The sequence below is a fragment of the Suillus plorans genome, assembly GCF_016647745.1.
Source record: "Suillus plorans strain S12 chromosome Unknown HD556scaffold_63, whole genome shotgun sequence".
Classification (NCBI taxonomy): domain Eukaryota; kingdom Fungi; phylum Basidiomycota; class Agaricomycetes; order Boletales; family Suillaceae; genus Suillus; species Suillus plorans.
The window spans coordinates 29,832-42,118 of NW_024537447.1; the positions used below are offsets into that span (position 1 = coordinate 29,832).

The 12,287-nt window shown below is 48.4% G+C and overlaps 2 protein-coding genes across 2 annotated transcripts; one reads left to right on the top strand and one right to left on the bottom strand.

Annotated features, from left to right (window-relative positions):
• The first annotated feature begins 442 nt into the window (after positions 1–442).
• Positions 443–4,701, top strand: HD556DRAFT_1400561 (uncharacterized protein). Its single transcript, XM_041303815.1, has 4 exons — positions 443–1,090; positions 1,145–2,274; positions 2,323–2,962; positions 3,005–4,701. The coding sequence occupies exons 1-4, from the start codon at positions 625–627 to the stop codon at positions 4,369–4,371; spliced, it is 3,603 nt and encodes a 1,200-aa protein (XP_041156059.1). The 5' UTR covers positions 443–624; the 3' UTR covers positions 4,372–4,701.
• A 1,059-nt stretch (positions 4,702–5,760) lies between these two features.
• Positions 5,761–8,203, bottom strand: HD556DRAFT_1495693 (major facilitator superfamily domain-containing protein; the record flags this gene model as incomplete). The annotated part of the gene is made up of 14 exons (XM_041308873.1): positions 5,761–6,028; positions 6,085–6,373; positions 6,422–6,516; positions 6,557–6,736; positions 6,788–6,830; positions 6,890–6,990; positions 7,050–7,099; positions 7,152–7,223; positions 7,341–7,386; positions 7,446–7,466; positions 7,520–7,625; positions 7,677–7,754; positions 7,805–7,953; positions 8,001–8,203. 14 exons carry the CDS (start codon positions 8,201–8,203, stop codon positions 5,968–5,970), a joined length of 1,494 nt encoding a protein of 497 aa, XP_041156060.1. The 3' UTR covers positions 5,761–5,967.
• Positions 8,204–12,287: the final 4,084 nt, after the last annotated feature.

Below are 12,287 nucleotides of genomic sequence, written 5' to 3' on the forward strand. Positions count from 1 at the left end.
CGAACTGCCGCATGCTTGAATAGAACCAAACTGATGCCATTGGGTCTCAGCCCAACCACTGTTAGTTGACATCATGATGCTTACCCGGGTCAGACGAAAGCACTCGATCGGGATGGTCTGAAGGAGTCGATTTCCAGAGGTAGATCTTGCAAGCACGATCAAATTGCATCAACGCCCAACGAGCGAGCGAGTGGTATAACGCTAGCGCTGATAATTGACAGTCATTTATGCACCCTGAAGATGCGCTGTATCAATTGTGACTAAGCCAGAGTTGAAAATGATTCGTAGTGCCAGTGGGACGTGGAAGGATATATAGTAGCGTGTAGCTACTAGCTAGCGCCTGTGGAAAATTAATAGTACTGAGAGAAGACGATCACCTAAAAAGGCAAGTTTGTTTAAAATCAAGGGACGATGCTAGTCGATAATTTTATTGAAGGTTGGTCGGTTCGTCGCTTGCCACTGTGACCAGCGACAACGAACGGGTTGCCGTCGTTGTTAAACTGACCCATCCCGAAGCTGGTCTTCGCAGCGTGCATGCCACAGACGTGCGTCCGTCACGACTAGCGTAACGTGCATCCCGGAAGAGTCAGTAACGGTTCAACGTTCTTCATCTTTGTCGACACTATGGCAGACCTGTCACCTGGCTTGGGCATGATAAGCACGCGCACATCGCGGTCCTCGATGTCTAGCAATATCAATGCCTTCCCACTTATGCGTCGCACATCTGAAAGTAGTACACCGTCAACGCCATCCACACCGTCAAGCATTCCATCCTTTCGCGCGATCCGTAATCTCCTCCCCTTTGGAAATAGCAAACCAGCGTTGCCAGCTCAGCCCACAACACAAACAAAGCACCCATTCCACTTTGCTTCTCTCCGTCGCTCCAGTGATCGCAAACCTTCCCTTTCTTCTGTCCGCGACCATCAACGTGATCAGGATAATCCCCCTGTCATATCTATATCGCGTCTTGATGCTGAAGAATTTAATGCGCACAAAAGGAGCTATGATCTTGTCCGCGCTGCTTCAGCCTCCGACAGTCTCCTTCCTTCACTCTGTGCTACTTCCCAGTTCCCTGATGACGAGATGTATGGTTCGTAATTTCGCTATTCTCTTTCAAGGGTTATTATGAAACATTCATTACTAGCCGTACACCCATGCCCCGCTGACCTTAGCACCATCCTCGAAGCTGACAACTCGGGTATCTCGAAATACATCCCATCCACAAGCCCTTCCCCATCTCCCTCCCCTACTTCGCCACATACTTTCTTTCCGTCCAAGGTCACATTCTTACCCCCACCATCTCAGGGCACCATTCTCACTTCCAAAGACCGTTCTGCCTCTCAAACTTCTTGTGATCCCTCTCCCACCGCATCCAATCTCGATTTATCCCTCTCAAAATTATCCGCCGAACTCCAGGACGCTCTATCCCCCACTACTGCCGACGGTTGGTCCAGTGCTGTTGTGGTCGAAGACGCAGACGTGGCTCAACAACCATCCTCACCCCAGGGAGCAAAACATGGGTTTGACAGTATGGATACGATTTCGTGTCTCCCTCAGTTTTCAGATCCAGATGCAACCTTTGACTTCAGTGCGCTCGATCCCGACCTTGCTGAGCTGCTCAGCCCTCATCGCTCGCCCAGCAAGGACATGGGAGAATCAGCCACCGATAAAGTGGTACCTAACGAGTCCATTATTGCGCCATTCCCAGTTGCAGCTTCAACAATTCCTCAAACACCTGGTCCTCGACTGCACTCCGCGCCTTTAGCTGAACGATATACTACACCAGGGTGCTCTTCTGTCGAACCGCTATCACGAGACCCAACGACACCTCTATCCCCGAGCATACGGACATCAGCAGTCCCTCAGCCAGATACACAATCCCCAGTGTCGCTGGGATCCAGACCCTCACGAGAAGTTGTACGCTCTCCAGGACCTACGCAGCTCCCTATTTCCCGTCCCTCTCTAAACATGCGTCGGCCACCGTCGCATTTGCCAAGGCTCATGCGGAGCTTCACTTCTACTTCGATCGCAGGGAGCACACCAGGCACATCTTTAGAAACAGCCACAGGAACGCAGAGGCGTCAGCCCCCGTCTCCTTTATCGGCTGGGCAAGTCACAGCGGACACAGTGATGCGATCGTCCTCGGATATTACAGGGTTGAGGGTATCTTCGGACACATGCGTGCCTCGTCCATCAGTAGACGTCAACGTCAACTTCACGCCTCGCTCCTCTTCCGATATCGGGACAAGGGATACTCGCATTGGATCGGTTGATGTGAGGTTTTCATGTTCGCGTCAATTCACATACTTACTGGACCCAAAGTCGCAGAGACACATATCCTCGTGCCCAAATGTTAACGTTGTGCCCACTGTAAGAGTGCCGCCTCCGGTGCCCTATATCACTACATCCCTTGTACCTACTTCTACTACGCCCTCCAGTCTTAGTGCGTCTCCCTCGACCACGTTTACCTCCTCACCCTCCGCTACCACTACCAGCACAAACCCAAGGACTCCCACATCTAGCCCTCCCACAAATACAAGCACCCCCCATGACCCAACCCATCTCCGTCGCCGTCATCATCCCCACCTCTTTATCAGTCGGAAGAGAAGCTTAAGCGTTGACGAGCCTTCATCCTTATCTGCTCAAGTTGAGAAACAGGGATCAAGCGTGAGCAATCGTCTCAATGGTGCAGGGAGGTTTGGGCTTGGTGTAAGGAACGGAGTTGGAGAGAGAGCAGGCAGAGTCAAGCTTACTTCCGGAGAAAATAGACTTGTGTCTTCTCCCCTCACCCGCAGCACACGTACACCAGGACCTCCAACCATGGAATGGCTTGGTCCGAGGACTGTCAAAGCATTTGCTGCCGCTGGGTTGTTCGACGGGGAACGAGAAGAGACTGGTGCAAGATTCGAACGAGAGAGGGCTGGATCTGTCAGTGTCAATCGATTTGAGCAGGATCGAGAAGGCGCAAGTTCAGTGCTGAGTCGGTTTGACCGTGACCGTGAAGGCGCTACTTCGGTGATGAGCCGGTTGGATCGTGATCGTGAAGGCGCTACTTCGGTGATGAGCCGGTTGGATCGTGATCGTGAAGGGTCTCTTGGTCGTTATGATAGAGATCGTGACTATTCGACTATCAACCGTTATGCTTCCTTGCGGGACCATGCCCCTTCCCGTGCGGCATTTTCGGAGGCTGCGAGCACGTCTTCGTTGGGCACAAGGAGCATGTGTACGCCAGGGAACGCTGGTGCTGGATGGAGCCCAAGCCCGACGTTCTCGAGTGCCGCGAGGACTACGTTCTCAGGGAGCACAGCCCCTACAAGCGTAAGCAGTGGTGTGGGATCAGGGATTAGCGCTGGGGCTGGGGCCGCAGCTGGCGTTGGGAATGCAATGGGAGCCAACGTCCGGACGCTCCAAGAAAAGCATTGTCTGGAGACCTCCGCACTCCTGAATGCCCTTGCGGATTCCCAGGAGGCGTGCAGGAGACTGAGGGAGGAGAATGAGATGCTAAGAGAAAGATTGAGGGTGCTAGAAGGTATGGCAAATCAGGACAGAGATGATGTGGGCTTGGCCAGGGATGTAGGATTTGGCGTACTTAACCGGGACGAAGAGGATGGGTCCGATAAAACACATCGCTGCCATCAAGACTTCGAGCGCTTACCTCACAAACATCTTGCTTCTCTCCGCATCTCCCCTGCCCATCAATCACAAACGCTCACGCCTGTCCCCCATAGAACTCTTATGCAACGATCGCACTCACATCTCCCGCAGCATAGCAGACACCATACTGTATCCACCAAGGCGTCTTTCGATTTCACATTCGGACGGACCCCCTCCCCGTCGCGGACCACGCAATTAAGACCTCCTTCTCCGCAGCAGAAACAGTCCCAACCTACACCTTCATTGTCCATCCAGCCTCCTCATTCCCCACAGAAGAGTCAACTACAGAGACAAAGACGCGCAAGCACATCCTCGAGCTTGTTTCCTGCTCCACCGCCTGAAATGTCGATGTTGATGTTGGAGGATGTGGGGTTATCCAATGTGATGAGCGAGTCACCACCTTCTCCTGGCGGTTCCTCCCCTGTTGTTAAAAAATTGGGGCATAGACATTCGCATTCCATGATTCCTCATTCGCATCCCTTCTATGCCCCTCAGTCCTCTTACGCAAGTCAATCTGTATCGTTCACCTCCTTCGCATCGACGGGCACAGTAGCCGCGAGCCCAAGCACTGCGACTTTCTCGATGACAGAAGGTCCCGGGTCTCCGAATAGTCTACAATTACGCCCCGAACACGAGTTACACCTTGGGGATATGACAAGTTTGAGTCTATATGCTATGAGCGATGGGGAGGGGGATGATGGGGATGAGGAGGTATGAATTATGCTTTTTGCCAGCAATGGTTCTTCGAGGTATGGTCGCCTCCTGATAATTATGTTTCACATGCGCTATGCTCTAGGATCTTCGTCGTTCGTTTGTTTCTAATCCGTGTTTCATTCTGTCTTGGCGCTTTTATTGCTTTCATCTTCTACTTTTTGTTCGTCTTTCTGCATTTGCTTCTGCTCTCGTGTACTGCAGATTTGATCCTATATATTCGTTATTCATTGTAGAATATACCCAGGTTACAATAATTGTATATAGATACCCTCCATCACTTGGTAATGAGATGCCGTTGAACTCTGACTCATTCATAATGACGGGTAAAACTTACTGCGTATAATGAATTATATGTCAGCTGCTGCCGCGTCCGGTCTGCTAGTGAATGTCCGACATCAACGACAGGAAACCAAGCACACGACCGCAAACACCCACGTGCTACCTCCTGAGCGGCGGCGAATCCTTCTGAACGGTGAATATAGCGTTCCGGACGCGGGTTTCTCGGCTCTTGAGAAAAATACTCTGGAATACACATACGACCTCTAGTCAGGTGGAACTAACTAGCACAGAACTGTGCAGTCTAACTCAAGCGCCCTCGCCGTCCGCCGCAGTTTCGTTGATTAGGGATGATTAATTGAATTTTAGGGCGGATGACTTACTATGTTCAAATTAGCGTGGGTGTTCCTGGAGTGGGTGGGTGGGCCCAGCACCGCATCAGTAATGTTAGTACTACTGCCCATCTCGGTCAGATATTTTCCTACGGGTTGGCAGTTTGCCAATAAAGAGGATAGCGCTATAGCGCTAGTGTGAATGATATCAATCATGTAACGAGGGAATCACCTACTTGGATATCACAGTGGTGATTAAGTACACGTTTAGGAGAGACTGCTGCTCTTTCGGTCTCTCAGCAACTATTTGAGAGTTGGGATGCTAACCTGTTATATGCACCAGTCCCAAAAAGATGGCAATAGCATGGGCATCACTCGCAGGAATGCCGATAAGGGAGCCCATTCCCAACTGGACAAAAATTGGATTAAAAAAAAAGCAATGCCGATATGGATTTCTGACACCATCAAGTTGGTTGTTACTGCGGAAGGGTTCCCGGAAAACAAACACACCGTGGAACCTGTGGCGGTCGGAGGAAGAATGGCTGATATCAATGTCCCAAACCAAGTTGATGTCGAACGTTCCAGTCAGAATGGCGAGGCTCGTGTGAGTATTAAATCTCCATGCATGGTGGTCCTTCATGTGGCTGCCTTAGTCGTGCCTGGGCTTATCGATACATCAGCGACAGCCTCTCCGTTTCAGTGATACAGCGACAGATATATGACAGGTGCATGTGCACTCATTGCGTTATATCGCGACACCCATCGGAAACTCAGTTTTATAGCCACGCACCCGTTTTGATCAACCACGCGGAAAGTATGTAAATAGTTTCTGGGATATGGATATGCGATCGTCTGGTGTTTGTTTCAGAGAAGCCGCCATCGCCGTCGATGTGTCAATTCATAAATCAAGTCGATTTGCCGACGGCCGTACGACGCGTTGAAGCTTTGTCGTTTGACAATATTAATATTCATAGGTCGTATGCGTAAAATATCAATGTGCTGCGAAACGCGAATTCTTCCGCAGTCGCGCGCCAATTCGGTAAAATATGAAACTGATGGTCAGAAAGGAGGGTTAATGTTGCATACCATTTACTGTCGTTTGACTCACGGTAATGGCGCCATGATCGTTGCGAGGCCAGCTAGAAGAGCGGTGGCGCCAACAGTCCCCAGTCTATCATACATGGCTCCCGCGAATAGCGGAAATGCAGCAGCAAATGCTGACCGCAATGCACTATTGCTTGCCATGGCGGAGGCAGCAATTGGGCGGTATGCAGTTACAAGATACGTGAACGTTGATGTGAAGACAAAATATATCCCGGAGCCGAAAGGTACAGACGCGATGATTGGGGCAATCCAGTGGACTTGCGGATATGTAGTGAACGCGAGCCAGAACAAACCTGCAAATATGGTGAGCATCGCTCGACCAGGAACCACTGGTTACTGACCCACTGGCACGAGTATCGCTCCAACCTGACCCATAATAAGCCTCATCTCAGGAGGTGGATCGCCGTTATATTTGGCAGTTTCACGGGCATATAGCCTAGAAACGAGTATTGTAAATATTGATATTAATGCTGAACATCAGAGAAAAAGGGACCCCCCTGTTCCAGAGCGGTTGTGTTGAAATGGCCAAAAGCATCCCGAGTCCAATCCCAGCAAACGCTAATCCAGTGGTTTGCATATCAAATCCATGATTATCTTCGAAAATAATGGGGTATGCTTGGAATGCCAGGTATAGGATGCCAAGAACAAGGGCATTCCTAGAATGATCAGGACTTACACTGTGTGTCAATGAGTTGCATTGCCCTTACCAGGAGTCTAAAAGCAGTGCCATTCGGTCGAATAGAAGTAATTCTAGTAAAGGTGCCATATCATTACTTGTGATGAAGTGGAGATAACCCCTGATGACTTACGAAACGGTTTGTAGCAACTGACGAGGACAGCAGAAACGAGGGTATTTTCCCGTCTATCCAAAGGAGCATAAAACTTTGGGTCTCCAGTCGACTCCCGCAGTCTGTCAAGCAGGATAATGTATCGCGCAAAAATGAGCAAAAAGCGGACATCCACTCCCACCTTTTTGCCTTCTTCTTCAGGATCACTGGGGCGTACGTCTCAGGAATAAACTAAATTCAATCCATAAATTAATCCGTCTAACAAAATAAATGCAACACGCACTATAACCAATATCAGCAACTCTGCAAAAATCCAACACAACTGCACTCGATACGTCCATTCCCAGTATAGGTACTATCACAAAAATGTCAAATGAGGATCAAGCATCAGACCAATTGAGTCCGACCTGATTGATGAATCTACACCATCACGTCATATCAGAAACAGTGCTGCCAAGAAAGTATAATGAACGTACCCAGAAATCAAGGGACCAACCACTGGTCCGATAAATGGAGATCTTCACGATGATCAGTCCATAATATAATTTAGTTGCTATCGTTGTTCAATTAAACCTACATGGTATACACAGCCATTGGACTTGCCACATAATTCAGCAGAACATCGATCAGAACGCAAATACAAGGGCTTACTTTGCAATGCTCGAATTTGGAAACATATCGCTTACACTACCTCCAGCTACACTCAGAAAGGTTGATCCACAGAATCCAGTAATAAAGCGAAAAACCAAGAAAACGGCTGTTATTTTGTTGTGGGTCCATCATCCATTCCAGTAATAAATGGACTCACCGATATTGGGAGCGAACACCACGGGGAACGTGAGGATGAAGAATAACGCATAAGATACCCGGTATACAACATTTCGGCCTGCCCAACTCCGTGAGAGTATGCTTTTAGATAAGAAATATTGGATGTACCATACACTTCGGACAACGGGCCAACGAGAAGCGGTCCCATTCCGAGACCTGACACGTATAGGCTAATTCCGAGAATGGTCACTTCATGTGAGACATGAAATGTTTGGGCGGAACCTTGTTCTGTGAATGCAGCCTGAAGCGCAATTAGTCTTGACCAGAATGAGATATAAAATGACTCGCAATCGATGAATCACACGTCACGCAAAGAGAGGCAGAGCTGATGATCAGGACCGCGAGCCACCGTCTGAACAAGGATATGTTCTGCGGATTATCCTCTGGCTCGAGGACGACGAGGTGTGGGTCACCTTCGGCATTTTGTAAGGCAGACAATTCGGTCTTTGTAGTAGCAGCATCGTCGGGATGACTAAATGAGCCTGATATCCTTGTCAACGTCGACATGGTATGACAAGCCTAAGGACCTTTTGGACTACAGAGAAAAGTGAGGGTCGGTATTGTAAGCAGGTGCGAAACAAATGATTGATATAGTTAGCACTAGATGCCATTAATATTGGTGGAGTATGGTTGTAGCGGCGGCCGCCTCATAAGGTCGCCATGAACGTTTGAAGTGCCATGAACCGATGTAACAAGATTGGACGAAGTTGCCAGTAGTAAAACATATACGTCTGCGACTGGAAATTGCAGTTAGTCTCCGAAACTAAATGTGATGAATGTGTTCATCCAGTATTTCCAGAAGGTCTGGTGTCGAGAGTCGAGATCATGATCACACGCTCGCACTATGTTAGAGCGCATCCCTAATTAAGAACGGATCATCGGAGTCACATCGGAACGTTCTTCCGTTTACATAGTCATGCGATGAAACGTTAGCAAGAAGGCTAATGGTAGGGCAACTCACCATTAAAGGCTAGCTGTGCCCTACTAGTAGTACTAGGAAGTTGATTCATAATACAATCGCTCTCACAAACAATCATGATGGGAAACCGGCCTAAAAATTGTACTCAGCCTAGAGATTGTTCGTTATTGCAGATATGTAAGCCAGTAGCAAGATGTTGTGAGCAGAGCTTGGCAGAATTAACGATGGCACTAGTACTAGCCAAGTGTACTACGTTGATAGAGACCACGAGACAAATGAGTCCAAGTCCTGCATTGCCGAGCGGGGTTCGAAAGGATCGCAGTCCTGAGACCATTGCTGCGGACCTGGTCCCAGCTCCGCTCAGCGTCCTAGTTATTGTGGGTTGATACTGGCTCATTCCGACTACGATAAATGTATTTTTTTCACCACCCTGTTGGACTGCAAACCTCACCCAAAGGACCGTCAATGTTTTCCACTACTCCACTACGATTTAACATATATATGAAACGTAAAATCAAAGTATGTATACAAAGGATGAGATTGTTGGGGGTGCCGGTGATCCATGACAATATGATGTCACCCCAAGCCAATAAATCCGTTGGTTGAACGACGATAACTCACAAGTCCTTGCAGTGGCAACTCCCCAACTCTGGCCTTGCTCGAATTTGAGTCTCATGAATCAATCAGGCGCTGCATATTTTTGCAACAGTGGTAAATCTGGCATGAGTAACTGAATAACACGATTTTTGAATCGCCTGCCAGTGGGTTCTTAAACACAAATGTTTTTATCAGGAAAATACACCACATGAGTAAAGCTCGAACAAATTCTGGGAGGTTATAGGATGCCTGATAGGTTTTGTAGTAAACAGGTTGATACCAAAAGGAGAAAAAGTCATAAGCGTATCGAACAGCAATCTCATTGGCGAGGATCGGCAGGCGGCAGAATGAAGATTTATAAAGCTCGTAGTACGTAACTGACAAGAATGGCTAGAGCAAGGTTTACTCATCGTCTGTCACTTAGAGCGTGGAACTTGGGAACCGCAGGACTTCCATAGTCAGAGGGTACATGGCATATCAGCGTAGCTCGCCCGGGCTGTCGCCTCAGCACACGTCGTTTTTCGTCCTGAATGACAAAGACGCAAGCCTCCGGCACGAACTAGGTGGTGACAATCAAATCAGCCGCAACCAAAGAAGCCTCCGACTCTGCTCACCAGGGCCAGCATGAAAAACCCAAATAAACCGCACAAAAATCAGGCACAGTTGTATGTGATACCCGACCATATGACACTACTTAATAATCACTTTTGTGGGGTAAAGAGACCGACCTGGTCGATGCGATCTGGAAAATGGAAAATAGAAATACGTGCGGTCACTCGGTCAACATATAAGCCGGCAATCAACGGGCCACTTATGGATCTGGTGAATGGCGGCCTTGGACGTTCGTTCCTGACTGTTGAAATGATACCGAACATCTCACATGGTGCAAACCGCCATGGGGCTGCATGTAACAGAAGAGCTCACATCGATAGCCAGAAACTCAATTGCCCCCTGTCGAGGTGGAGGACAGGTGGCTAACAGGTATCCTTCAAGAGCCGACTCGCAGAAGCCAGTTAATAAGCTGGAGTCAAAACATCAAAAGTAAAGCGCATGTGAGGTTCTACTCCTTACATCTTCAGTATCAATTCAAAAAAAGGATTGTCACTCACCATATGCTACTAGATCTTCAATAGTCATCAACTGAGTGATTGCAAGATTAGTGTTTGGGAAGAACTCTACACACGGCTCTCATGGATATCATGATGACAATGCGCGTGACTGAACATACAACAGCATCCGCAGGCGACACAAAGTGAAGTAGAGCTTAAAATCGCAATGTCAAGTATCCAGTAGACTCATCTTCAGGGTCTAGAAGGATCTTGTAAGCTATGAAGGATAGCACTGAGTCATGCTATGTGCTCTCATAGCCAAAGGCGACGATAGAGCGGACACGAGCGTTTTGCGCTAGGTCAGCTGTACTTGACCGCATTCTGACAAATGCTATATTGAGAGCAAGATGCCGGTCATGCTGAAACCTTGCATTGACGCCAGGATGTCATTCCGAGCAGTTTACGTTAACTTAGCAAGGACTCGCCCATGGGCGCTGAGCACCGTAGGCGATGTGATTGGTGGGCTCGACTAAGGACCTCAAAATAACCCAATGATTGGTTAGGTCATTCCAAATCGAGTCAATAATGTGTCTTACTACTGTTAACTGAAACCGTCTTGGATTGTATAGCTCTTCTTGATGTCAAGACAGACTTTTAACCTCTGATCAGAAGCACATAAATGTAACGCTTGTCTCAGTTGAGGGTGGGAAAGAACAAGTTAGCTCGTGTTCACGGATAACTGCAGAAAGCCGTTAATGTGGCCACGCGTAAGCGTCACATAAAGCAGTCCACGGACAAGAATGATGGCATGTTGAATTGTGACTCGAAATGTTAGGTAAATTGACCGGTCTGTGACCAAAACGAGTGCCCGATAAAAGCGACATGTCGCCAATATTAGAGGCATAGCATCCTGAAGGTTAAGCACTTAGGCTAATATTTGAAGCTGATGAGGCCTTGAGGTCGCAATTTGTAGGAGATCGAATCGTCGAATACGTGTTGGGTGATGGTGGTTAGAGGCATAGAATTAAATCGCCGATCAAAAAATTTGCCTGACGCCGAGAACTCAGAAACTGTGTCCAAATCAGTCTTAGAGCGTTTCGCCTCTCGCTTGAAAATTCTCTTAGCTACAGGCGGATCATGATTCTATTTCATCCTTGCGGCCAGCGGATGCAGCGGTGGTCTGGACTCAGGCGCTATTTGGCGGGCTTTTTCTAGAAGCGCGATCTGAGCGCACGATTCTTCTACCCTCCCACGAGATGTTCAGGTTGCGTGTACTACCCTCAGGTTCGTGACTCTCAGCCCTCAGTACCATCGCGTCCCTTGGTCCCTTGGTACATAATTTGATGGTCCAGGTGTCATTCGGCCCATTCCGCAGTTCAGTGAATGCCGTTGCGTGGAGTTATTACTGAGAAGTCTGATACCCCTTTCGTATGGACATTTAGGACCTGTAAAATATGCGTGAGTTGGTCATCAGCGGTAAGTAATGATATTACTTAACTTCTAGCACGAATCAGCGACCCTCATTCGCTTGTGGGTTCGCCACATCCTCAAGTAGCGGCGAACACCATTGACGCTGCACAAGCCCGAGTTTACGTTGACCTTCGAGGCTTTACCGAACAGCGAGCGACGATTGGACAGCGCTGAATTAGAACTTCGCGCCGTGATCGCAAAACGGCACGTTCCTTGAACTATTCTAAAAGGAATACTCAGGAAACTGCATTTTGACTTTCAGATTAGTATATGCCATCACGATTAAGCTTACCTTGCCGTGGTTTGGCGTCCTTCAACTTTAGGCAACCTTTAGGGTTGCCTGGATGGGTTGACATTACTTTTTGCAATCAATTTACCGGTCAACAAAACACGCCTCGCCACTCCGATTATCATTGTGTGGAGCGTTCCGCCGGTTAGTATCCACTTCTTGGTGAATGGAGATGTCCTATTTCTGATAGATTTATCCACGTTGATCCCGCTGTCTACTTTGATTCCCGTATAGCCGGCTTCAGATTAGTGTTTACCACCCTCATGA